Source organism: Oreochromis aureus, linkage group 5 (genome assembly GCF_013358895.1).
Source record: "Oreochromis aureus strain Israel breed Guangdong linkage group 5, ZZ_aureus, whole genome shotgun sequence".
NCBI lineage: Eukaryota > Metazoa > Chordata > Actinopteri > Cichliformes > Cichlidae > Oreochromis > Oreochromis aureus.
In genome coordinates, this window is record NC_052946.1 from 36,351,947 (window position 1) to 36,379,667 (window position 27,721).

The 27,721-nt window shown below is 39.0% G+C and overlaps 1 protein-coding gene across 1 annotated transcript; it reads left to right on the plus strand.

The window, feature by feature from the left end:
- Positions 1–6,426: 6,426 nt before the first annotated feature.
- nckap1l (NCK associated protein 1 like) lies at positions 6,427–27,565 on the plus strand. The gene is made up of 31 exons (XM_031740408.2): positions 6,427–6,629; positions 7,798–7,908; positions 8,308–8,400; positions 12,019–12,075; positions 12,399–12,541; positions 12,916–13,006; positions 13,414–13,551; positions 13,958–14,006; positions 16,143–16,299; positions 16,713–16,769; positions 16,867–16,963; positions 17,154–17,263; positions 17,497–17,629; positions 17,754–17,835; positions 17,949–18,007; positions 18,100–18,245; positions 18,370–18,502; positions 18,920–19,039; positions 19,435–19,574; positions 20,202–20,333; positions 21,086–21,304; positions 21,502–21,632; positions 22,937–23,034; positions 23,554–23,647; positions 23,880–23,962; positions 24,222–24,302; positions 25,220–25,313; positions 25,412–25,528; positions 26,101–26,210; positions 26,728–26,817; positions 27,047–27,565. The coding sequence occupies exons 1-31, from the start codon at positions 6,540–6,542 to the stop codon at positions 27,161–27,163; spliced, it is 3,372 nt and encodes a 1,123-aa protein (XP_031596268.1). The 5' UTR covers positions 6,427–6,539; the 3' UTR covers positions 27,164–27,565.
- Positions 27,566–27,721: the final 156 nt, after the last annotated feature.

Sequence of the window (27,721 nt, forward strand, 5' to 3'; positions counted from 1 at the left end):
GGTCACCTTCCCGACAGAATCCAAAACAAACAGTTGGCAGGATAACCCCTGGCCAGGTTAGAGGATTACTGTCTGACTTCATCTTTCAAAAGACACTACTGCCTCCCCCTCCATTCATGCATAACTAATGACCAGTACACAAGTAAGCTTTTCCAGGTTACTGGATTTACAGATCCATGCATGTACGTGTGTGCATGCATTTATGGAAAATTTCTTGTCACAGTTTATTGAGCTCTTCCAGACTACCTCATTTGTTTGTGTAATTACCAGACAAAAGCGGGGAATTCTTGTATCCTGTAGTTAAGTCCTGTTGCATATGAGGGTACCAGCCTCGGGTCATTTGAGTAATGACTCGAGTTCTCTCTCACTTGCTCTCTCTTTTTTTCTTTTTGTGAAGCTCTCTTCACCCATAAAGCATTTTGCTCTCTCACTTCTGACTTTCAAAATATTTTGTGCAACATAAATTGCTGCAATCCACTGTTTATTTTGAGATACTGTGTGGGGAAAAAAGTCTCAATGACAACACACCCTAAGCTGTGTTTTCCAGCAGTATAGGTAATACAGACATAAATATCAACAAAAGGTAGAAACATTAGAAACATAAATAGAAACTCTATTTTAACTCAATTAAATGATACAAACTAAAAATATTGTTGGGAAAAGCCCCCCCCCTTTTTCTGTACAGCACCACAGGGGATTTTAAATCAGGATGTGATTGTAGTACCGACCTCTGTATTATTGTCATTGTCTATAATCAAGAGATGTCTCCAAATACGTAAATAAACAGGGTTTACACCAACGTGCCAACATCTGGTTACATTCAAGAACAAGAAAACCAGATAAGACTTTTCAGATTCTTTTACAATTTTCTGCAGAGTTTTGAAAAAAAATTCTTCTGACAGATGAATCCAAAATTAACCAAGATTAACCAGAATGAAAGGAAATGAAAAGTATGGGGAAAGAGAGAAACAGTCCATGATGTGAAGCATACCACATCATCTGTCAAACATTGTGGAGGGAATGTAATGGCATGGGCATTTATGACTGCCAGTGGAACTGAGTTACTAGTCATAACTGAAGATGAACACTAGACTGCTGATAGATGTAGCAGGCCCCTGTGGGACATGGTCACCACTTGCTCTCCTCTCGACTCGTACCAGGGTGGCCAGCCTCTAGCAGGGTCGACTGCCTGTTGCCTCTGGTCCTCTGGGACTCTCATCCTTTGGCTGTGAGCACCCCATCTAGGGCCTCTTGCCTTCTCCTGCTAGGATGGATGCACAGGGGTCACCAAGATGTAATAACTGAAAAACACAGATAGAAATGAATAAATAAACAGATTAAAAAATTCATGAACAAGAGGAGGCTATTGAGATTTTATACAGCTGGATTTAAAACAATCATTACAATTATGATTGAAAAAGCTGCCAGGCAGGATTGGAGCAGGATGAATTCAGAAGTGTACACGTCAACACTCTGCTTAGATCCAGCTAAATATTGTAGCACTTCGCAGTGTGAGCAGATATTGACCCTGCAAAAAAAAATAAATAAATAAAAATAAATAAATAAAAAAATGCAAAATAGGAGTTAAAAATATCCCAAGAGTTTCTCAAGACAAAGAAATAGAATAATATTCAATGACCAAGTCAGTCACCTGATCTCAACATGCTTTTCATTTATTATAAAGAAAACCTGAAAACAAAACTAAAACCAAAATGACCCAAATACAAGCAGAAGGTGCTGCAGGAAAGGCCTAAAAGAGCATCTCAGGGGAGGAAACACAGCTTTTGGTGATTAGCTGCAAAGGATTTTCATCCGAGTATTAGGAACAATTCTTAGTTTTAAAATTAATTTTAGGGCTGTAATTCCTGCAAAATGTTTGTAAGTTGACAGTCTGCACATTAATCACGTCTTAATTGTTTGAGAAAAAATCCACTGTGGTGGTGTAGATGGCAAAACTACAAAAACACTACAAAAACAGTGGTTGTGTGACAAATTATAGACCTAGCTATAACTGGGACTGAGTCAAAATAAGCTATATTATACTGCCTTTCATTGTTTTTACATGGTGTGCTTGCTAGCATTAAAGGGATTCAAGTTTATTCTAAGTATAGTGTCTGTGTTCATTATAATCAGCCCCTGCACACAGTCCAACTGCATGGCTGGGAAGTTGGCAAAATAAGATTGCTTTAAATAACTGACAGTGCTTATTCTCATTACAATAACAGATCATCAGTGCAACAATGGACTATTGTGTGATGGATGTTTTGGTTGCAGATGGAAAACCCTTTGAGTTACTATAAATCATAATATTATCACAGACACAATAAAAAACACACTAATTCCAAGTTGATTGGTAATCTTCAACCTGTTCTTTATGCTGCTGTCCATAAGTTGTTATAATGGTACAATCATTGCAAAAACAAATTTGGCTCTTTTTTAAGTAAATTAGTACACTTTTACATACAGAAATGATTTTAGGAGATAATCTTTCATTCATATTCATATGAACTTGTATCTTTATTTATCACACACATTCCACACGGCTTTCTGACAGTAAAAGTGTTCAGATTTAATGACTGTGCTGTTGCTGCCTGTCAGCGATGTTTAACTGCTTTCATCAAGTCTGTATATTATCAGTGTCTTGTTTTCTTTTCTCTGTAGCAACTCTGTCCCAGCATGCCAAGGAAGAATGTCTTTTAACTCGTCTATATGTTTAACCATTTAGATGTGTAATTACATGCAATGTTGGGTGTCGTTAGCCAGAGGCCAGATTTACTCCAGTTCTCTTGAACAAGAAATTGCTCAAGACTGAGAATCAAAAATAATCACAGGCCAAGCAGAACAAGCATTAATATCAAACAACAGAGGCGGTTGCCATGTAAACCACTTTACTGTATATTTATCATATGCATATACCATATAGACATAGGCTACTGTAACAAAAGCTTGACACGCCAGCGCCTACTGTGTCATTTATTTATAAGATGTTCTCACTGTAGCACTGATCTTTTCAGTATAACTAATTTCATGTATTTCTTTGTAATTGTTGGTTTGTGATTCAGAGTTGTTCAGCTCAGAGATTAGCTAACCTCGTGCATTCTGCTTAGCTTACAAGATGTTTAGCAACTTTGGGCGTATGGAGCATGCGCATTAGCGATCGTCTCAGACCCACTGCTAATGAACAGGTAATAGCGAAACAGCTGAGCCAATAGACTTCCTGTTTGCTTCTTGCAAATGTAAATTGAATTACAGTTTATAATCATACAGTTCTTCTGGAGAGATTTGGATTTTACGCTACTAAAGTTAGACATTGAAGGCTAATTGAAGGATAATGCCATGCTAAGACCACTTTATACATAACATGCGGTGTAAGTGTAATATTCTGGCTGAACAATAACTGGGAAACCTTTATTTAGTGTGTAAAGACCATGGAGCATACATCGACGATCAGGAAAAGAAAAGAGTGACAGGACTATACAGACAGAGGTAATGAGACACAGGAGAGGGCAGGTGGAAACAATCCAATCCTAGAAGGGAAAGATACAAAAGAAAACAAACAAACAAACATTTTAAGTAAAACAGGAAGCAATCAAATTTGCACAGTTAACTAACATCAGAGATCAGTTTTGGTCTCTAGTAACTACCAGAGTATGTACAACAACAATTTAAGTACATCACTATAAATTAAGTTTAGCCTAAGTAGTAAAAATATTTGAAAATGTGCTTAAACAGATCTGCTAATATTCTGGAAGAGCTGCACTCATCAACCTAGTGCCTATACTTTATTTATAAGTCTTAGTCTATGTGTATTGCCATCTGTCTTTTCTGACATCTGGGCTGCAGCTGGAGCTGGGAGCGTTTCCTCTGTCATTACTGTTACAGTCTGCAAGGAAGTCTTCGGTGTCTGTAGACTCTTTAGCCCAGAACTTTCATTTTTTAACTGCACGTACAAAATAAAAACAAATGTGTACCAATCTCATTTGTTTCCATCAAAATTATCAGTATTCTCTTTTCTCTTAAAAGCATGCTTCATCTCATAGAGTAGTAAATGTAGCCAGTCAGACTCAGAATATGTGTGCAACAGTAGAAGAAAAGACAGCCATCTCATATCGTTGCATGTTGATGTGTATTCGGCACATGTAAACAGAATTACATCACATACTGATTTTTAAAGAGATCCAAGAGTGTGGAGAGATTACTGATGAGCTGATTTGGTATTATGTCTGATTTATTGTGCTTTTAAAACACACCAACATATTATAATCTTACAGCTGCTCACATTTAATTTTTTATCCATATTTTAAATCACGACTCCACCGTTTTACATTTTCTGATCAAAACCGAGTCGTCACCTTAGGTGCAGTCACAGTGAATGATGAGTGAATGGGTGGCTCGATGCTTTAATTAATTGTTAAAGCTAAACAAATTTGTTTCTTCACCCATTTTTTCCCTAATGAGTCAGATAAGAATCCATTTTTTGTTCAACCTTTTTCACAGAGGGTAAGAAGCTTTTTACTCTGTCATCCACCAGGCCCCACCCCCTGCTCCTCCTTCCACATCAACATGTTCCTGTCAACTTTCCCAGACAGCCTTGTTAACTTGTCCACCGCACTCTGAACTTCTGCCAGTACGGAAATAATAAACACATTATTTCTTCGAATCCACTTAATATCAGCCATCACTTGCTTCAAAACTGCTGGTTGACTTTAGTAATTCTCATTAAGTAAATTACACTCTCCAAGGTTGACGCTTCCTATTTAACCTGTTGCAAAATTCCAGCAGGACTTATCAGGGTCTCGTGAAAAACAAAAAAACAGAAATAACACAGAGTTGCTGAATAACTTTAGGTCTTTCAAATTTGTAAAGCAAAGTTTTAAGTCTGAGTGATAATGGCTGAGAACAGCTTAAAGTGGACATTTGAGTACTGTTTTCCTTTTAATTAACACACCAAAACACAAGGCATGATTTCTCTTTGACTTCCCTACAGTTTTTTTTCCTACAGCTGTTTGTTTTAACTTTAAACACAGCAATGATTTAACACTCTGCCTCAGACTGGATGCCATTTGTGCTTTTATATTCAAATTGGAAAATGAAAAAGCGATTTGTTGCTTGCCTAAATCTGACACCAAAAAACAGTTTTATTTTATTTTATATTTTATTTTTCTCAGGTCAAATGAAGACAAGTTCCACTGACTAAATTATACAGTTTAAGGACCAGTGTGTGGGATTTAGTGGCATCTAGTGGTGAGGCTGCATAATTACAACAAAAAGAAAACCGCTTCCTCACAGGTCCTTGTTCAAGTGTGGTACGGTCAGTTCAGTGTAGAATATAAAAGATGTTTCTCCAGAGCTGGTGTTGGATGTGTCCATCCTGGCCTGCTGTGGAAACAGGATAACAGGAGCTAACAAAATTTAACAGAAGCTCAGCAGTATATAGTTCTGGTTGATTGATGAAAAATAACTACAAATACTATATTTAGTTTTGTTCTGTGTCTGTGAATAGTGCTCATTAAATCAGACACACTGGTCCTTTAAATTGAGCCTCTTGTACCTATGACAGATGTGGCTGCAGGCTCGTTTTTGCTTTGTTCATCCATTCTCAAAAAGAAAATCTCTTTAAAACCTTTAGGCGATTTCCTTAAATGTGTTACAAACTGTCCCTTTAGCTCAAAGAATAAATAAATAATAATAAAATAAAATGATAAAATTACATTTTAGACCCCAAAGGTTAAAGGTCAGGTTTACTTTGGCATCATGTTGCTCTGGATTGTAAAATAGCAACATTATGTGGTCCCCGCCTGAAAGTCTGAGTCTGAAGAGGTGGAAAGCCTCCCTTGACTGATTGGAGTCATAGTTTGCAGCACACAGTGTAACTCACTGTAAATCTATCTTGGAAAAGGTATTTTAGTACTTCTGAACATGGTTTAGTATCATGCAGTTTTTAGGACTTATGCATTATGTTGTTGTCTTCTCTATGCAGCTATGCATTGATTGCATGGCTGAGCACCCATTTAATCACCCCAGAGAGCTTCAGTGGGTAAATAACGCCACCTTGTGTTGAAGTAGAGGGTTCACTCCTGCTGTTCAATAATAACTCAATAGTTTATCAAGTTTAATATTCAAAGTGATCATTGTAAATACTGTTAAAATAATTGTACTGTAACTTTTCTTCCTTTTTCCTGTTTACAGTGTTTTTGTTTTTTTGTTTTTTTACAAAGCAAAAGGAAGTGATGAGCACTGCACACAACATAGGAGTGCATCAGTGTAAGTTTAACAGTAAGATAAAATCTTTTGCTATTAATTCACAAATCAGTATCATTTTTTCTTACAATTTTAATTGCAGTTGTCATTTTGGCATATAATTAACACACCATGCGTAATTCACACTCTCTGCTCTGTCAGTTCCTGTCTCCACCTACACCATGTGACTTGTCAGAGGGTGAGGCACTTGTGTGCACTTGTTTCCCAGCGATCAACCGCTACGCAGGACCAGGAGGCCAAGGCTTGGACGGAGGGAGAGGCGTCTTGTGCCCAGAGCCATGGACTACCAGCAGAAACTGGCTGAAAAACTCACCATCCTCAATGAGAGAGGAAATGGGGTGCTGATACGTATGAACTACATTAAGAAGGTGAGGGAAAAAGAGGAAGAGTTAAGAGACAAATGGTGTGATCTACACAGACGAGAAATAAGGAACTTCTTGTTCATTTAATTTATTTTGGTGTAAATATGAGTTATCAAATGATAAAAATGTATCTAAGAGCAAACATGTAAAAACACACTGATTCAGTGATTAGCAGTAAATTAGAGTTAAAGTTATTGTGAATCATTTTCTTCTCAGTTTCCTGACAACCTTTACAAAGCAGTGATAGGTTCACTGTACAGATCACATCCTTATAGCAGCAATAAAAGCCATAACGATGCTTCCTAGTAGTTTAAGAGCTGAACATGTTAATATGTTTCATTTTTAATGCACGGAAGTAACAGACTTCAAACAGGAGCTATACCAGTACAGATGACATGAAATTTACAAATTCTCAAACTCAAGAGGCTTTTCTGAAGGTGGAGTTTAAACTCTGGTTATAAGATATAGAGATATAAACTATGTGCTGGGGGCACTGTTTTGCGTGTTTACTGGCTTTGCAGGATGGGAAAACTGTCAACTGTGGCTCTAGCTGAACGTATTTTTGAGTAGAGGAAGTGCAAACAGGAAGTTGGTCTGTGCTGTCAATCGAACATAAAGCTGTAAAACTCTCACAAAAGCAGTAAAATTAATGACCAAATAAAAATATATAATCATTTCAGCCACATTTGTGTTGATAGCATAAGTCTTGGTTGTTGTAAAATGACTAGAGAGACTAATGGATTCACACTGACAACCAACACATTTCGAGAAATGGCATGCAGTTTGCATCCATGTGCATGCACATACTGTATGTTTCTATTCGTCGAGGGGAAGTGGATAAACAGCTGAGACTTCAGCAAAACCCCAGCAAATGCATTTTTCCACTTCTGCCCTCACACTTGTGAGATTTGAGCGAAGTCTTTTGCTATGAGCTTCTAAACAGCCCTACGGGAACAGTTTTATGTTAATGATCTTGCTCAAGAGGTTGTTTGAAGGGGTAGTGAAAACACAGCCAAGTTACTTTAATCATTTTCTTGTCACTGGGATTTTCTACCTATCGTCTAGTGGCTCTTAAAAATGAAAACAAACAATAAAAGCTATGAATCTGAAATGTGAAAACATGACGAATATATTGTACATGTTCCTGTCCTTAATCTCCACACCTCTCATCTAGACATGTGGAGATCCCAAACTGCGGCCCTCCTTCCTGACAGATAAGGCCATGGAATCTGCCATCAAGTATATCAACAAGAAATTCCCCAACATCGACTACAGGGGAAACATTGTAAGTGCAAACTTCATTTGTTCAAGCTTACTTTTCCCCTAATGTTCGTCTCTATGTTTTTCTTCTTGTTTTGTTGGCTTGTGTTCATAAAGGTTCTGTTTCTTGAAATGAAAATGAAAACATCATTAAATATACCAGAGAGTGTTTTGCTTGTGTTGTATCAGAAAGATTAACGTGTGAAAATGAAGGTTTGCGCTCTCGAGATCATAAAACTGATTTATGAAAGCAACACTTCTGTGTGGCTTTCAGTGCACTGTAAAGTATTTACCAATTTGCTGATGTTCTATGTATTCTATGTATTATGTTAATTATTTCTTGTAGTTCATCAATCACTACCAACCACAGAGGAAGTTAAAGATCACCTCACATCTAACCACTGATGTTTCCATTATTGTTTAGCAAAATCTGACCAGCATCCAGCGACAGAAATCAGAAGTGCTGTCCAACACAACGAGCTACTACGAATCTTTCCTGGATGTCATTGAATTCAGGGTGAATATAATTGTTTTTTTAATCATCTCACATTCATTCACATTTAAAATCTCACAGTTGCTTTTTGATATTAAGTATGTTATTGAAACATAATATATGATCATTGAAAAAGTGAAAGTTAATCACAAACATTGAAAATTACTTGTGCATCATTTCTTATGTGGAACTGTGAAGATGTCTTGAGCCGCCGCTCATTTCTTTATATTTTGCTTTTAGGGAACCCGACTTTCTTATAATTTTTAAAAGTGGTCTTGAGCAATAGTTCTGCAGGCTTTCTGGAGGTTATTCAGTCGCTGTCATGGTTGTGCTGTGTGGCAGGCAGGATGTAGGAACCAAATGCAGGACACAGAGACAGAATAATGAACTAAAGGCAGCAGCTTTATTGCTTTAAAATACACGCTAACACTAGGTACATGAACACTGAAAAGGAAACAAACAAAAGATGAACTTGAACTAAGAATCACACACTTAACTACAAATGACTAGACAAGACTTGACATAACATGACGCGGCTAGGGACCATGGTGCTTATGCAGGAACACACAGCAAATGCAGAGAACACGACAACAAACAGGGGAAGACTCAGGACTTAAATACACAAGCCGGATAACGAGAGGATGGGAAACAGGTGGAAACACAGCTGGGACAAATCAGACAAAAACAAGACAAAGGTGAAGCAAAACTGAACACACTAACATGGTGTTACTTTGACAGAGACTGTCAAAGTAACACCATGGCGTATGCACAGAGACACGGACTTGACACAGACACATGACTGACTGGATATGAAATGTGGAACACAGGGAGGACACAGTGACCAAAACTAGAAGCTAAAAACAAATGTAACATGAACAGAAAACCATCAAGAGAATGAAACCATGAATAACAATAATCGAGGGATATAAATTAAATACAAAACTGTGACAATCTCTCTTAAAGTTTTTCTTTGGACATTGGCTGCTTTTTCACTCATTTTCTGCTCCGTCCAGACTTTGTACCTGATCACTTTCAGAGGAATGTTTTTGTTTGTTAAGCCACGTAAAACTGACCTATGAATCATTCAAGAGTAAAAAAGACACATAAATCAAGGGCTGAACAAGCGTCTACACATAGCAGAAAACTTTTTATCTCGTTGGAAAGAACAGCTTTTTCTTATGTCTTTAGTTGAATCTATAAAAAATGCCAAAGATAAGGATAAAATCAAACCAACAAAATGAATCTCAAAGAAAATTAGCCAAAAACCTGGCACATATATGATGAACGGTGTCTGAAAGTCCTCAAGAAACAGGAAAAAAATCCAACAAAGACCTGACACAGGATCCGAGACGTGCACCTGGCTCTTCAGTTCATCCATCTACCAAAGTCCCATCAGAAATGATGGTGGAATTAAACCTTTTGATAATCAGTGAGAGTGATGAACTTAAATCTGGAATTTTTGGTTTAAGTCATCTTCAGTATATACGGAGAAGATGAGCAGAGAGGTACAACAGCGAGTGTCCATAGTTTATTATTTTTTTTTTTTTTTTTTTTTTTTTTTTAGAAAGAGGGGCAATACATATTAATGAACATTTTAATAAATGTAAATATGCCAGATTATAGCCTTGGGCTAATTTCCATCTGCAGACCCTCTGGCAGGTTGGTGTTAAACACAAGTTAGTAAAAACATACAGAGACACTATTTACAGGTCATGTAACAGAGACAAAAACAGTCATCACATTATACTAGAACAAACAAATGACAAGAAGAGTGGACACAGAGGACAGCATAGATAACAATAACGGAAACACATCAATTATATTGCACAAACCCCAGTATTGCATATGCCCTGACTATCGTGATATTGCGTTCACCCATTGCATTAACAGTTGTTTCCCTTTTAGTAATACACTAACTCTTTTTCCCGTCCAATATAAAGCATGATTATTAAACATGATCACATGTTTGTGTGTCCCTCAGCCGCCCTTTTAAGTGACTCTTAAAGATGGGTAGACTTGTACTTTCCTCACTGACAGTGGAAGACTATTCCAGAAGCTCACTCCCTGATATGACAGAGCATTCTGTGAAAAGGTGGTCCGCCTGAATGTCAATTCACAATCACCTCTAACAGTGGCTCGAGTCAATCGAGACCCGCAACACTGCTAGATTTTTGTTTAATAAAATCACTCATTGGTGGAGGCGCCAGACCATGTATAACTTTGTATATTAGACAGGCAGATTTAAATAATTTGAAATTAGTAAAATTTAAAAACTTGTATTTATCTAAAATTTGACAATGGTGATATGAAAAAGGTTTTTATCTAATATTTTCAATGCTCTTTTGTAGCATACTTCAATTGGCCCAATAGCAGCAGAGCTCGTATAGGACCAACTTGTAATACAATATTCAATATGAGCCAGTATCATAGAATGCAGGAATGTAATCGCTGCTGTGTCTGTTAATGATGTGCGGATATGTCTAAAGTTCTGTATATTAACATTTACAGTTTTCACTACTTTTCTAATGTGTTTTTTAAAGGATAATTTAGAGTCTAGTAGCACTCCCAGATACTTAAATTCCTCAACATTAATTAATTCTTGTGCACCCAAGCAAACTTTTACTGCAGCCACGGTTGTTTTAGGTTTACTAAAAAACATTGATATGGTCTTTTTAAAATTAAGGCACAGGCATTAAGGCATAGTGATCTATAAAACATGGTGGAGGCTCTGTCATAGTTTCAGTCAGTGCTGTTGGGGATCTTGTGATTTCAGGCCACCATGGAAAGTCTCTGATTGACAACAGCTTAATTTTTCAACATAGCAAACACACTGTGACCTGAATAGAAAAATATACAGTGGAACATTATCAGTCATGGACTGGCCTCCCCAGAGACGGGAGCTCAACATTACTGAAGCAGTGTGGGATCATTGGGAATGGAACAAAAGGCATCCAGAATCCGAACATTTGTGATGTCCTTTGAGAAGCCTGGCTTATTCCTGAAGACGACTTAAAGAAAATACAAGACTGTCTGAGAGATTTCAGCCTGTGTTGAAGAATAAAGGCGATCATACTGAATATTGAAGCTCGTTATATTTGTACAAACTCAGTTTTGGCTTTAAATGTGGTATTTCTATGTATTCTTGCATACGGTTCAATAAATCGCTGAACCCATTTCCTGGTTTCATAGCAAAATATAGGATATAGAAGAAATGAGTGGTGGCTCAAGACTTTCACTGTACTGCATAAGAAAAGACAAAGCTGAAAATAGAGAGCAGTGCTGGCGGTTGTAAACAGAGTGCAGTTTGTCTCGTTGTTCGCTCTGCACATTCACTATTTCAGACCTTTTGTTATTAGAATACATTTACATATAGATTGGTTTATTGTGACCTAAGAAAGCAATTGATTATATTGCATACACCAAGGGCAGTCAGCTCATTGTGGTTTTAACACCTTTCTCAAAATTTGCATATTTCTCACTGTGTGAGGTTACAGCAACGCCAAGACATTAATGGTATTTGTAAGACTTCAAACATGAAGATACAAATTACTCATGATTATAACGTTTTCTTTAAAAATGGACCAAAGGCAAATTTTCTTATTATGCACGTCTTTCATTTGTAATCCTCCTTTTTCCATTCAGGACCATGTTTATGAGTTGCTGAACACCATAGATGCCTGTCAGTGTTTCTTTGATATAGTAAGTATCCACTGTGTGGGTAGTGTTTCGGTTGCTCAGAGCAGCTGCTGTTACGTGTTCGCTTTGGTCACCAGTCATTCTGATACTGCTGCTGTGTTTCTTATTCCTACACGCTACAGCCTGATTATACATTGCACAATATGTTGCTTTTTCTTCTCACGCCCGAGCTTCATTTTCTTCAGCTATTGCCACATTTAAAATTGCACCTGTTCCTTATATTTCACACCAAACCATCAAAAATAATCTTTTCTCCTTCTAATATGTGATATCTGAAATGGAACGTAATTTCAGAGCAAATGATGACACTAAAATTGTGATTTCAGACAACCAACTTTGACTTCACCAAAAACTACTTGGATCTGATCATCACGTACACGTCCGTTATCATCACGCTCTCTCGCATCGATGATAAGAAGGCCCTGGTGGGCATGTTCAACTGTGCCCACGAGATGACGAATGGGAGCAGGTGGGGAAAAAGATGGATGCCTCAGCAAACGTTCTGCGGCTTTTTAAAGTGGCAGCAAACAATTCAAGTGCTAAACGCTTCATCCATGAATACTCCAATTTTTCTAATCATTATAATAAATTTGAATTTTAAGCATTACTTACTACTTACTTTAAAAGCCACACTTTGTTTGGCTAATGCAAGGCCATTTGCAGCAACCACAGTCTGAATTATTTCAGCAACTCCAAAGTAAGTTGCATAAAATATTACAAATCTAAATCAGAAGTTTTTATTCTCATCATAACCTTGTAAGTTGGATTAAAATAGTACTGTGCTGCACTAGTAGTGCAGTTTTGCTGCTGTTATCATGCCTCCACTGATTGTGACCCCTACAGTGACCCCTCCTACCCTCGGCTTGGCCAGATGTTTCTGGAGTATGATCATCCCTGGAAGAAGCTCACGGAGGAGTTTGGCCCTCATACAAAGGTAAATTCAAAAATATGTCATTAGCTGTGTGAGTACAAAGGTACACTTTAAATACTTTAAATATGCAAAATGCTTTTTCTTTGATATAAAATGTGTTTTTCTTTTTCCTGTACCTCAACAACCCAAGTTCCTTTGTGCCTTCACCACTCTATGAAACAAAAACATTTTACTATAGTTTGCCATTTTCTCCACTAATTTGTTTTTCAATGATGAACCATTAAAAGGGTTTACTCATGGGTTATCTTGAAATATGCCCGTGTGTGTGAAACAAAACAAATGACCATTTATGAGGCTCATTTTAAAGCGTTGCCTTCTCTCAAAATTTCGTCCTTTTGGTTTTTTAAATGTTCTCACTTTCCATCCGTCTTCCTCACTCGGTGTCCTTTGCACCTCTATCCCTCTGTCAGGCTGTGACAACAGCATTGCTTTCGCTGAAGATGGTCTACCCACGGAGGAACCTGCCAGCAGAGCAGTGGCGGAGCGCCCAGCTCCTCAGCCTGCTCAGTGCTCCAGCTGCCATGCTGGACTCAGCCTGTTGTGACACTGTGAGTCTCATTTCCTCTCATACCCTCAACTCCTGTTTTTATCTCTGACATAGTGAGACGAGGTGTAGAAAAATATGACAAGGTTTCACTACCAGCATAAGAGTGAATGCATTTATTCAGGTTATTTATGGGAGTTCTGTTTTTATTCTCCCTCTTTAAAACACTTAATTATGAAAACTGTGTGCCTTCATCATTTTTCTGCTTATGCCTCGACTTTTGTTATATTGAATATACTTTGTCTTGTATAAAAATCTACACTTTGGGAGGCAGCGAATACTCCTGCAAATGAAAAAGGACCAACATACAGTATAGAAAAGGGATGTATAACAGCTGAAGTAAGGACTTTATTCATGTTGCCAACAGTAAATGAGTCTGTGGGAGTTAATAAGTTGGTTGTCTTCTACAGATGGCGTGTGAATACCTGTCTATGGAGACAATGGAGCGTTGGATTATTAGTAAGTGTTTCTTATCTTTCCATTTTAAATGTATTTGTTACAGAATTTAAATGGTTTGAGAACCTATTGGATATACCCACATGTAACACACATGAGAAACATGGGTACACAGTAATAGTTAAGCCAGCCCTCATTTATTTATGATTTTGTGAGGAAAATGGGAAATAGATGCAGTGATTTATAGAAATGTGCAAACATTAATGAAAACACAGCATGTAAGGTAAAAATTGAGTATGTACACTTCTAAGGAACCAGGGCTCTCTGTCTTGTCATTTCTTTAAGTAGTCTTACTTCTCTCACCCCAAATGGTCGCGGCAGATGGCCCCGCCCCTCCCTGAGCCTGTTTTTCCTGGAGGTTTCTTCCTGCTAAAAGGGAGTTTTTCCTTTCCAATGTCGCAAAAGTGCTTGCTTACAGGGGGTCATATGGTTGTTGGGTTTTTCTCTGTATCTATTATTGTAGGGTCTACCTTACAATATAAAGCGCCTTGAGGCGACTGTGTTGTGATAAACAACACTGTATAAATAAAAATTAATTTGAAGGATCCAGAGCTCTTCTTTGGATGTTGGCTGTCTTTCGTTCTGTTCTGTGTTAAAATGATCCGACACTGCTCCAGTAATGTTGAGGTCCGGGCTCCAGTTTAGCATACCTCAGCCTCTGTTCCCTGTTGCCCTTCATTAGAATGGCTTCTTGACAGCCAGCCTTCCACTGACACCATTTCTAATGAAGGTTCAGCAAACAGTTGTTGGTTAAACTGAAGGTCTAGATGCGTCTCTCAGGTCCTGTGTCAGGTCCTTGTTGGCTTTTTTTGCACAATTTCCTAAGATCCTGACTTTCAGATACTGTTTGTCTGCTGTAGATAGTAGTTTAATCAGACCTGGTCCTTCTTCTTTTGTAATCCACTTTTCCAGTTTCCTAATTTTTTTTAAGGACATACTGAACACCATCCTGGGACTAGCCAAGTTTTGGACTCATGGCGCTAACGAAATGGGAACAAACTGTGCTTTTTCCCTAGGTATCAGGATACAGTGTAAAATGTAAATAAAAACAGGATTCAATTATTTGCAAATCTCATAAACCTATTTTTATTCACACATGGGACACAGAAAACATATCAAATGTTCCAAGTGAAAAAAATTACCCCCCAAAAATAGAGTTAATTTTCAATAGGGTCATTTTTCCCCCACTGTGTAGCCCTCTTCTATTAACAACAGTAAACATCTGGAGCTGAGGAGAGAAGCTGCTGAATTTTAGGGAGAGGAATGTTGTCCCGTTCTTATCTGATATTGGATTCCAGCTGCTCGACAGTCCTGGGTCTTCTTTGTTGTATTTCTCAGTTGGTGAAACGTCTGGAGGCAGGCTAGTTCAGCACGCGGACTCTTCTACAGCATGAAAACATACTGCTGTATTAGATGCAGTATGCGGTTTAACATTGTCTCACTGAAATAAACAAAGTCTCCTCTGAAAAAGACATTATCTGGATGGGAGCATATGTTGTTCTAAAAGCTTTCAGTGTTGTTGGTCCCTTTCTAGATGTGCAAAATGCCAATTTCACAGACACTCATAGAGGGCAGGTGGAGTATCCATCGATCTATCTATGACATTTGTGTGAACTGTGTCCACAGACAGTGATTTCTGGAAGTGTTCCTGAATCATGCCTGTTTTTAATGAAGAGTCACCTGAGAGCCCAAACATCACGAGCACCTTATTTAAAATTTTGGCTATGTTTTTGCACACAGAGAGTCTTGGAACCTTTTGATGTTTTTATGTACTGTTTGTGAAAGTTTTGAAATTTTGAAAGTTTACGTTAAGGAATATTATCCTGAAATTGCGCCACAGTGTGTGGATGCACTTATGTTACAGAGTGTGGGAAATTTACCTTATTAGTTGTAAAATGTTCCTTCAGCTGTAGCTTTAGTATCAGTTAATTTTTCTATGATTTTCGTGCCCACATTCCAGCTTTTCCAAGATGTGTTGTTGCCGTTAAATTCATACTTGCTATCTTAAAATGATACATTTTAAATATCAGATATTTTTGGGAATTCGAGTTGTGAAAAGAAAGAAATAAGTAACATAGTAACTAGTAGTATTCCTTCAGTTGTGCAGACTGTTTGATGACAGTTGCTTCCTTCCTGTAGTTGGCTTCCTGTTGTGCCACAGCAGCCTGAATTCAAACCAAGCCTCCCAGGAGCTGTGGAAGATGGGCCTGCGAAGCGGCATCTACCTGACCCTCACCAGAGATGAAGTCCTCAACATACACAAAGTGTCAGAGGACCTCTTCGACAACATTAAAGGGTATGCAGCCGACGCTGCTATATTGTACTCTGATCATGAGTGCACTCTCACATATCAGCCAATTAGCAAAGATGAATACATTTTAAAAATGTTATTCATCTGTCAAAGCTGACAATCAGAGCAGATTGGCTCCTTAACAGGCTTGCAATGTAATTGAAATTAGCAAGAGATGGAAAAAAGGTCAACAAGAAATGATAAGGAACAGATCTTTCTGTGATTGTGGTGTGATTTATTGTATAATGTTTAGAGTATCCTGTTGATTTGTAGTGCAGTATCCTTTCATATATTAATTTCTAATAAAAACTGAGGTTAACATGAAGCTAGTAAAGAAAACGAAGACACTTACATTCCTTGATCAGTGTCATTATTGCAGCAATATTTTATCTTATTAATATTTTTTTCTTTTTCATCAGATACAGCAAACGAATTGCAGACATCAAGGAATGCCGCGAGCATGTTTTAGTCAATGGGTGAGCCTGGCAGGAGATTACATGTTTTTATTTCATGTGTTTTATCTTTGACATGAGCTGTAACACCAGTAACCTGTGCGTATTTTTCTCTGGATAGTGGGGCTATGCACAGAGAGAGGCGGCATTTTCTCAGAGGGGCGCTGAAGGAATTATGTAAAGTTCTGGAGGATGAGCCTGGACTTCTGGGACCTAAGGTAGAACAGCAACGTCGTTATTGCAAGATCTTTCACAAAGACACATTCACATTGTGATAATTGGCCGTAGACATCACACATCCAGCAGTCTCACATTTCATGGTAATTTAACTCCTACCAAACCAAATCTGAAACTCTCTCCTAACATTCATTTTTCTTCTGTGTTCTGTGTGCCAATCAAATCCCCAAGGCGCTGTTTGTCTTCATGGCTCTTTCATTTTCCCGTGACGAGATCCTTTGGCTCGTCAGACACTCTGAGAATATGCCAAAGTTAAAGGTTCCCGAGGACTACATTGACAAGTAAGTGCAGAGAAAGTAAAGCGTGGTTATGGGCTGCTGCAGCTGCTACTGATACTGATGCCGGGTAGAGATCAGCAGCAGTGAAATAAACGAGGCATGCCAGTCACAAAAACCCCCTTTTTTGATTTGATATTCAGTACCATATATCTGATGTTATCATGGCTTCAACTTTCAAATCCCAGGTTTCCGTGTCCATTCATTCTTTTCATTATTGTTTTTTTTACATTTTCCAGTCAGATGGCTGAGTTGCTGTACTACATGGAGAAATTAAGAGGTCTAATGAGAAAGTACAACAACGTAGTTCAGCGTTACCATGTTCAGTACCTGGCACAGTTTGATGCCTTAGTTCTCAACGACACCATACAGGTACCTGAACGTAAGAGTATGTGTGTGAATATACAGCAGTAATTGAAAGCACTCAGTGGGTTTTTTTTTATTAGAGTGAAAAAGAAAATCAGCATTCATCAGTATTTTCTTTTTTCCATGGTAGAACATGTACGTGTGTCCAGAAGAGGAGTCAGTCCTAATGACCTCGTTTGTTTCAACTCTCTCTGGTCTCTCAGTCAAACAAGGTAATCACAAGCAGTACTGAGCATTTACCTGTGAATAGATAAGGAAACAACCAAATAAAGACACTTATCAGTAACCAAAATTATAATGACCATGACTGGCTTTTCCCCTGCAGTGGACAACAAAGAGGAGTTTGACTTCAGGGCTCTTAGATTGGACTGGCTAAGACTACAGGTAAGCAAGTTTAGTGCATAGACTGTGATGTAGAGTTCAGGTAAAATGCATGTTTGCAGCAGAAATCAACGTCACATTTTCATCTTTTTTAGGCCTACACAAGTGTGAATAAGGCCCCCCTTCCGCTAAAGGACTATCCTGACTTGGCAAAAGTGATGAACTTGACGCAGTTTCACACGAAGATGGTGGACGCTGTAGAAGAAATGCTGTATGAGACATCTGAGCTGTCCATCTTCTGGTCAGTCTTCTTCTCTTCTCTTCTCTTCTCTTCTCTTCTCTTCTCTTCTCTTCTCTTCTCTTCTCTTCTCTTCTCTTCTCTTCTCTTCTCTTCTCTTCTCTCACAACTCTTTATTCTTGCACAGCTTCTACCCACGTGTCTTTGAGAAGATGTTTACCCAGAGCAGCGAGGAGGCGACCATGAAGCGTTACCTCATGGCCTTCCCTTTGGTCTGTTCTCACTTCAGTCAGAGTGGAGACCCTCTCTGCCCAGAAGAGGTCAGTGTTCAGTTATCTTGCTGAGCAAGCTATAAATCACCAGCTGAAGGTGGTGAGAACAGCAGACATGATTGTTGATTTGTAGCTCTCATGGTGAAATGACTGCTATAGCATGCATTATACATTGATGACAATGTTAGTAATTTTACACAGACCTCTTTTTGTTGTGACTACATAAGATGAGTGAAGATTTATGCATTGTGTATTGCAGACTGAGCTCTTTCCCAGCTCAGTCTGCAGTACGTAAGTTGATTAAAACAGCTCATTCAACAGTGTAGAGGTATTTGTGCTTTGACAGGTACCTGTCTGTACGTTTGCACATACTTCCTCCATGTTCTGTGTTTTGTGTGCCAGCACACACACACACACACACACACACACACACACACACTGCTCTTGTGTTTCTTGTGTCTCCAGATAGAGTCAATGGAGAAGAGAAGTCTGCGGCTGTGTGTCACCTTCTTGGAGCAGATAGCCAAGCAGACCAGCACTGTTGTGTTAGAGATATGTGCTGAGCAGCGCAACCTCTGCGATCAGGTGAAGTCCCAGTCTATTTTGGGCTTTAAAAACTAATTATCTAACAGATTCACCCTGCCAAAATCCATATCCAAATGTAATCACACTTGCCATAGCTGGAGGTAGGGAACAGACTTGGGAATTTGAATAAAATGATAAGACAGGTCTGCTTTTCTGGATTTGATTAAGTCATGTTGTTTCTTTAATCCCTTGAGAAAAATGTGATGAAACGGTTACTTTTTGACAAGATTTCTGCAACGCGAATGAAAAGTTGCATAATGTGTTTTTGAGGATGTCACTTTATATTTGCTTACATGGATTTAATTCTTCCACCCTCTTTCTCTCTCTTTCTCAATCTGTCTTTGTCTTTCCCCTTTCCTTTTTTGCATGCATTTTCCTACTTGATAACCCCTCAGCTGCTGCCAAAGCACTGTGCGGAGACCATCAGCGCTGCCCGATACAGAAAGCAAAAAAAGCCGATGCCAAAAAAAGGAGAGGTCCAAAAAGAAAAGCCAGGCGCTGAGAGCCTCAGGAAAGACAGGACGGTCGCTAACAAGTCAGTTTTCTTTTTGTTTCCCCCGATTATTTCCATCTCTTTCTCAACCATATGATTTGTTTCCACCCTTTCTGAACCGGCAGATGGTTTGAGTATGTCTAAGTGAGTTTAACTGACGCACCCCTATTCTCTGGAAATGCTTTTTTTTTTTTTTAGCAGAGCTTGTTGAAGTCAAAGAGCAGTTACATAAACACTTCAGAGGATCGGATCAAATCAGTTCTTTCACTACCTCGCAAATTTCTTGCTTTTAGTTATTAGGAAAAGAGGATGAAAGTACTCTTTCACAAGGTGTAATTGATTTTGGACTTTAAGTCCCTCTGAGGTGAATCAGTCAGGTACTGAGTCAAGCCTTTGTGAAAAGCAAAGCACCCTTTAGGATAGAACACACAGCACTGTTTTACTGGCAGCACATTTTATTTCAGTGTTTTCATCATCTGATCACATTCTGTAAGTAGGCAAATTTAGAAAGCTCATTAATAAAGTTGTAATTCTGTCTCTCTCACAATTCATGTTTCCTCCCCTCAGCCTCAGCTTACAGATAAACCAGATATGTTTTACAGTGTTATTGTTGAATATTTGGTCTTTACAATTACACCCTCCCTTCTCTCTCGCTTCCTTTTTTTCTAGCATGGACAAGCTGCACCTGATGCTGACAGAGCTCTGCTCCTGCTACAGTCTTTGCGGTGACTTTGTTGTTTTCGACCACATCGTTGTTCCTACAGAGTTCCTCATATCTCAACTTGAGACGCGTCTTTCTGAGTATGTGGACTGGGGATACGGGTTTTTATATATGAGCACATAGGAGCAGAAATCTAATGCTCATAATTGCTTTAACTGCAAAAAAAGATATAACGTTCATTTATGCTATGCAAATGTAACATTGTGCATATAACACAATGCTCACTATATGTTAAATTAGTTGAATGGGAGCTGCATGCATTCTGTTTAGAAGTGTCACCTCTGTTATGAATAGAGCTTGCAGAAGTATTGAACCTAAAAAGTTTTTAGCAGGACTTGACAGAGAGCAGAAAAAACCCAGCACGCCTTTGATTTTTCATTTGGCTCTTGTAAAGTGCCTTCTCCATCTCTGTAGTGAGCCACACTTTCTCATCATTACAAGCTGTGTTCTACCAGCTTAAAATCTCAGAAGAGATTCATCATGTCCCTTGCTCTGTATCATTTCAGTGCTTATTGCTGTTTAGATTAGATTCTGGTACCAGGGTAACCCAGTGTTTCTCTGTATATACTTCGCTCAGTCTCGCTGCCTTAGCTGATGATTATCAGCACACTTGACGAGTGGCATGCTTTCAGTGATTAGTTGAAACTGTAAATAAAGTCAAGGAGAGAAAGTGAGAGAATGAAGGTCTTACAAAAAGAGAAAACTGACAGCGAAGCCCTGGAGCAGCGCCGAGTCACCATGGCTCGTTTAACCCATTTTAAGGTCCCATCTGTCCACCCTCAGTCCACTTCAGCTCAATGACAAGTGACGTTCGTTAAACATGTTTCTCCAGAATCATCGTGAGAATGACCAATTACAACCAGACCACCCAGGAGATTACCCGTCCCTCTGACCTCCTGGCAGGGATAAGAGCCTATGTAGCCAATCTGCACAGCCTCTCGTGCTACATCAACGTGGACGTCACCCGGCTGGTGAAGAGCGTACTGCTGCAGCAAACTCAGCCGCTCGACTCCCACGGAGGGCAGACTGTTACAACTCTCTACACAAACTGGTCTGTCTCATGTATAGGTGTATCTACTGTACTTAAACACACATATCAAAATACACTGATTCATGTATAAAGTATATTAATTCCTGGACACTTGTAGGAAGCTCATTACAAACAGAAACCATGCATACAGGTAAATCCTGCTGAACTTCTATCATTTACCATCTGTTTCTTGTTTTGTGGGTTTTCCTTTTATCCAGGTTCCTCGAGAGTCTTTTGCGCCAGGCTAGCAACTCCCTCATCGTCCACTGTCCTACGCTGCACTGCTTTATGAGCCAGGTTACTGATGCTGAACAAAGTTTCAGAGCAGAGGAGTTCTCAGATATATCAGGTCAGCCTGGAGTTTGGTTATTATAATTTAAAAAAAATGTCCTACAAGCTGTGCCTTTTGCAGATTTTTGTGCTATCGCCTCCTTCCAAAAAAATTAAATCGAAGGTTTTTAATCGAGGTTAAAAAAAGCATGTGGTACTGATGTATTTGGAAGTATAGTTATTTTTTTGTCTTTTATTGCGCGGTTCGTTACGGGCTGGTAATTCAGAAGACATTTATCAGTGACTTGCAGGCCGTAGTATCCATAGCAACATATCCAACTTTTTATTATGAGCTTGTCCACGCTGCACGCTCGGTTCCTTTACTTAAGCTACAGTAGCCTGAATAATTTCAGTCACTTGGGTGTAATCTGAAAGCAGATTCCCCAGCTGACACTTTTTATCCTGTGAGAAAGGACACGTTTTCATTTATTTATTTTTTTGTCGTTTTTCTTCATTTTTATCTTTTCTTGGTTTTTGCCAAACCATGTTTGTATGCCTGATAGACTCAAAATAATTCCCCTGTGGAAGTTTAGTGATGGTGATTCCAGAGCACATGAGATGACTCACTCTGTTTAGAAAAATCACGTATGCCTCGTCGACTGCTGTGACTGCATACAGAGGAAGCGCTATTGCACAAGAGGATGTGGAGCTTGTCACTGCGGTGGTGTGAAGTACTTTCTTGCACACGCTGTGTCATGCAGTTTATTTTGGCCCTGCTTGGATAATTTGAACTGCAGTATTGCTTATCATCTCATCCACTTTTTCCTCCATGCCTCATAATTATTCCAGCATGTCTCTCCTCCACACAACCTCCCGGTCCACCTCCACACCACCCCGCAGGAGAAATGTACCTCTTTATGACTACATTAAGGCTATATTCAGTTCACTAAAGACCTCGGCTCATGCACGCACGGGCAAACATGTGCAGCATACATGCAATCATAAAGGAGATTGGTGCATTGCAAAAGACACCCCCACACAATGACATCTTTGTTCTCTATATTTACTCCTCAGTGAGTATCTGTTTGCCTCGCAGTGAGTCACTTGCCTGTCCATGAACTACTTCCAATTTCAGCCACACACATCCTTATTTGTCCGTGTTCATTCAGAAGTCAAGTCGAGTGAACGGCCTAATAGCTGCAGTTGTTTCTGTCTCACTGATTCAGTTACACTTACAAATCAAAGAGTCACGCTTTGTATCAGATTCCTGCAAACAATATGTCTTCATCTAAGCTTTCTTTTGTGAATCTAACACCGCTTTAAGCGTCTATCGATCCCTTGCTTTTCACCATCCTTAAATTGTTCGTATTAACCTCTGAACAGAGTTACAGGCTCTGGCAGAGCTAATTGGTGCATATGGCCTGAAGTTTCTGAGCGAGAACCTGATGTGGCACATCACCTCTCAAGTCACTGAGCTAAAGGTACAGTATGAATCAGTGCAAGTGTTTCAGCAATTTTATTGTTTTCTTTTAGTATTTCAGTAAATGAGCATATATTGTTTTAGGAAAGCACAGGTGTGGCTTTCATATCACCTAGCATTTACTGCTTACGTCAGCATTTTTTGCTTTTGCTGACTGTGTGTATGTGGCGCACACAGTGCAGCAAGTGCAGTGCACTGTTTTTTATGTCTTGCATAAAGGCTTTTGAGGTCTGTTCACCAAGTTCTTTCAGTTCTTCTTGGTGGCTTTTCTGTAGTCTAGCAAAGAGACAGACCACCAATAACACTTGTCTTTGCTCATGCTTTGGTGGAGAAACAATAGACTCTCACACACCAGAGAGGGGTTAATGCAGCTGTACTGGTGTACTGGCTCACCACTTTACACCTATGATTGAAATGAAACGATGCAGTGTACTGCCACACAGATCTTTGACACCTTTGACCTCTCCCTGTTTTAACGTCCAGCTGTTAGCACTTATTTTGCTTCCTTCTCTGCTGGTAGAAAATGGTGATTGAGAACATGGATGTCCTGGTACAAATGAAGAACAACTTTGATAAACCTGAGGAAATGGTCAATCTGAAAAAGAGGCTGACAGGTGAGAACTGGAGGATGGATCACAGCGAGGAGATAACAATTTAACACTGTACATATCCACGCAACAAGGATAAGTGGAAGAGAATGGATGGATAATACTATTAATAATGATAATCATGATAATATTAAAAAATACTGAACAGGAACTAAAAACTCTGATTGTGTTTGAGTGTGCATAAAACGCTGCAGGAGCACAGCTGTAAACCCCTGATGTCCTTTATATGCACCTCTAGGTGGAGAGAATGTGCTGAAGAGGATGACCATCATCGGCGTGATTCTGTCCTTCAGAGCCATGGTCCAGGAATGTCTGAAAGATGTAATGTCCAACAGGATTATGATAACTTATCTTATGATGAAATTGATTAAAATATAGTTTAGGCTCACTTCATTTCACATTTTTTCCCCCATAATTGGTATAATTTTACACTAAAACAGCATTTCTTCTGCACTAGAATGAAGACTACACATGACAGATGAATAATAACTCCTCAAAAAAAGCTCTTAATATAAAAAGTTATTTTTCTTTCTTGATATGTGATCTCAGTAATATTTCATCATATAACTCTATAATTTAGATCCTGCATAAGCACTGCCCCTACATGACGGGACCCATTCAGTGCCTGAGAGACTTCAGCAACCCTGAAGCTGACATCCAGGTAAATCCCAGCTTTTACCCTACAGCTAGAAAAACACATCCATATATGGAGATCTCACTCAAGAACGAATGTATAGTAATCACATTTTCATGGCCTGTGAATCATCGCATTGCAGCTGATCGACCTTTTCCACTGGGTCGTGTCACTGTGGAAAAAACGAACACTGTTATTGTATTAACATTTGAAATGCAATGCAAATGTATCATTATTGACTTGTTTATGAGTATAGAATATAGCGGGGGGACATTAATTTATATATTAAAATAACAAATGGAGAACAACAGTAGATCTGAGCTGGGGAGCTTAAAGAAACAACATTTTTGGTAAAGTACCAAACAAATTAAATTCCTTATCTCCCTCTGGACCAATCTGTGTGACTGTGACTCATGAACTCTCCCTCACTTTACTTACGTCTGGCTTCTGATTGAGGCTTGACAGCCGTGCCACAGTCCGGGGCCAGGATAACCCCAAAGACGTCAGCAGCCCCCTCATGCCTCCGTGAGAGAGTCTGATTGCTGCTGCAGCGTTGCTCTCTGAACCACATCAGTGGAAACATTTTGCCCAGACAGGCCAACCATGCATGCAACCAGAAATAGGGCAAGATCAAACGCTGTGTGTCAAGACAAAGACATCCACTGCTGACTTAGTGTAACTCCTTGGAAAGTAAACTGTTATTGCTGTGTTATGAAATGCAAAGCACAGATCAGGATCCCACAGTCTGCAAGAAATGCAGGAAATTATAAACATTTAAAATGAAGCATTAAATTTGAACTCTGACAAGCAAGTCAATAAATCATCATTTTGTGTACCTAAAGGGGAAACTTTAGGGTAAAAAGGGAGACGCTGCATGCAAAGAAGTTGAATGCACTTTATTCAAGCACCATCCACTTATTGTCTCTAATACTGTGTGACCTTAGGTAACTCTGAGCATCTATGAGCTGGCTTCTGCTGCAGGGCTACCATGTGATATCGATCCTAGCCTCGTTGCAGCTATTCGCAGCATGCAGACAGGTAAAGATAAAACTACGATCAGCACCCCCGATATGATGCATTGCACTTTAATTGCTTATTTAACTTTTTTCTTATACCTTTCACTTAAAAACCTGCAGATAACACATCCCCTGACGAGGAGCACAAGCTGTCCCGTTTGTTACTCGTCTACATTGCCGTGTCCCTGCCCCTATTAGCCCTCGACCCCAACTCGTTCTACAACCGAGAACACGGAGGTGAATATTTATTTGTTCCTTTCAGCTGCTTAACGTTTTTGACTGAGATTATTCTCCAGGCTAATCTCCCTGTCTTCCTGTCATTATTTACTGGCTGCTGATAGTGTGTAAAAGAGGTACTCCGCCCCGAAACATGAGGCGTATTAGCATCTCTGTGTATCATACTTTCCAGTCTGGCATGGTCTGAAGCAAAGCATGTCAGTTAATGAGAAACACGTTTCTGTGAGGGACTTTTGTTTACAGATAACTTTGTCTGACGTGCATTGATACAGTTACTCTTGGCATGTGGCCCTGCTGACCCCAAGTGCCTGGCTCTGTGCCTAGACTGAAACATTAAGCGGAGCAATAGCTCAGATTTCCATCAAAGGGCAGAGTGGCATTTGTCACAGATTATTTTCTTTGCCTCGATTTTCCATTGACATGTTTGAAAAAAATGTGCCCCGTAAGCCAGAGGAAATATGCTCAGCACGCTTCCTCTTAAGTGTTCATTAAGTAAATTTTCCAAAATCATTGGGCCTCAAATGCATCCTTTCTGTGGTAGTAATGACTTTTTTTTATTTATATTTCTTTAGGCCACAACAACAACATCCACTGTTTAGCTAGAGCTATCAACCAGCTGGCTGCTGCCATGTTCACCATCCAGAACAAGAACATCGAGCAGCAGCTCAAAGAGTTTCTCCTGGTGAGTGACACAGATGCTGATTGTGATGTGGTTTGGGCAAATTTATTACAGCAGAAATACTGAATGATTTAAACCAATACTGAATAAATTAAATCCTGACTTTAACTATGTTTACACCCAACTTTGAAAAGCCAATAGCAAGTAAAACAACAAATATACAACACAGAAAAGATCAGTTAGACTGCCTGTACCATCGAGCTGCATCTTTTTTATCAGATGTTGACTTTTTTATGTGAAATGCTCGATGGCTCTAAAAGTATTCATAATAATTAAGTCTGAGAAGGAAAAAAACACGCAAACAGTTCATATCTCTTCTTACAACAAGTGGTGTAAGTGGAAATTGAGTCATAGCAAGAAATCATGAGAACAGAAGATAAGACAGCTTCACAGACAATACTCATCAATTGTAACCTGATGCATAGATTTTCAGTAAATGCAAAAGTCATATGCTGAAAGACAAATGAGGACAATTACAGCAAAAACGTGTCTCTTTTTTTGTCCTCGCGTCCTTCCACAGCTGGCCTCGTCCACGCTGCTTCAGTTGGGACAAAACGTGGAGAGAATGGAGATCAAAAACCGAGAGTCCATCTACCTGCTCCTGCACATGGTAGGTGTGGCAGCGTGTAGAGATTCATTCATGCGCTTTGAAATTACAGAGAGGAATCTGCGAGTTTATCATCTGACTAAATGGAAAAGCTTGTGGCTGTTAATTAGCTGAGGATTTTTTTCTCTTTACAATGACTGGTCAGACCTGCAGCGTCTTCTTTAATGCTTCTCTACTTCAAAGCATTTATAATTGAACAATTAACGACTCCTTTTAAAACTCACTCACTTAGATCGTGGAGGAGTCTCCGTTCTTGAGTCAAGACATGCTGGAGAGCTGCTTCCCGTACGTTCTCCTCCGAAATGCCTACAGGGAGGTGTACAAGTCCTTCATTGTGACTCTGGGCTGAAGACCTTGTTAAAAATACTTTTCTTTTAACATTTATTCAGATTAATTTAATATGTGTTGATGTTTTGTTCCGGTCTGTTTTTGTTTTATACTTTTGCACAGGTCAAATATGACTTTGAATAGTTTGATCACAGTTAATGTTTCCTTGTTTTACTGAATCAAACCTAACTTGTGCTGTGTTTTTGACAATATCAGTGTTATAGTGCTCAGCTTACAATAACCTTTTAAAAAATCAGATGCATTTTGCAACATCCTCAGTATTATATTTTAGATACATCATGAGTACAATAATATATGTTTTTAAAATATAACCCCATCCAATCTTACATATATCGTTGCAAACATAGATGCTGTATAACATTGTTTCTAACAAACTTTCCATGAATAAAGAGACAATAATACACTTTTTGCCCTTTTTTCATGAGTATTCAACCTGAGTTCCTATTTCCAGTCTGTCCTCCATCCTCACTTGCCCTCATCCTCTCTCCCTGGATGATAGTCCTGTCCTCTCCATATTTCATGGACAGTTTAAATGATGCACTCCAGTAGTACAGAGCTG

What these genes read in the sequence shown, in the direction of transcription:
- nckap1l (XM_031740408.2), top strand. Translation starts at nt 6,540, where the DNA reads ATGGACTACCAGCAGAAACTGGCTGAAAAACTCACCATCCTCAATGAG. An exon ending in TCGACTACAGGGGAAACATT is followed by an intron (nt 7,909 to 8,307) that starts GTAAGTGCAAAC and finishes ATTATTGTTTAG; the next exon opens with CAAAATCTGACCAGCATCCA. An exon ending in ACAACTCTCTACACAAACTG is followed by an intron (nt 21,305 to 21,501) that starts GTCTGTCTCATG and finishes CCTTTTATCCAG; the next exon opens with GTTCCTCGAGAGTCTTTTGC.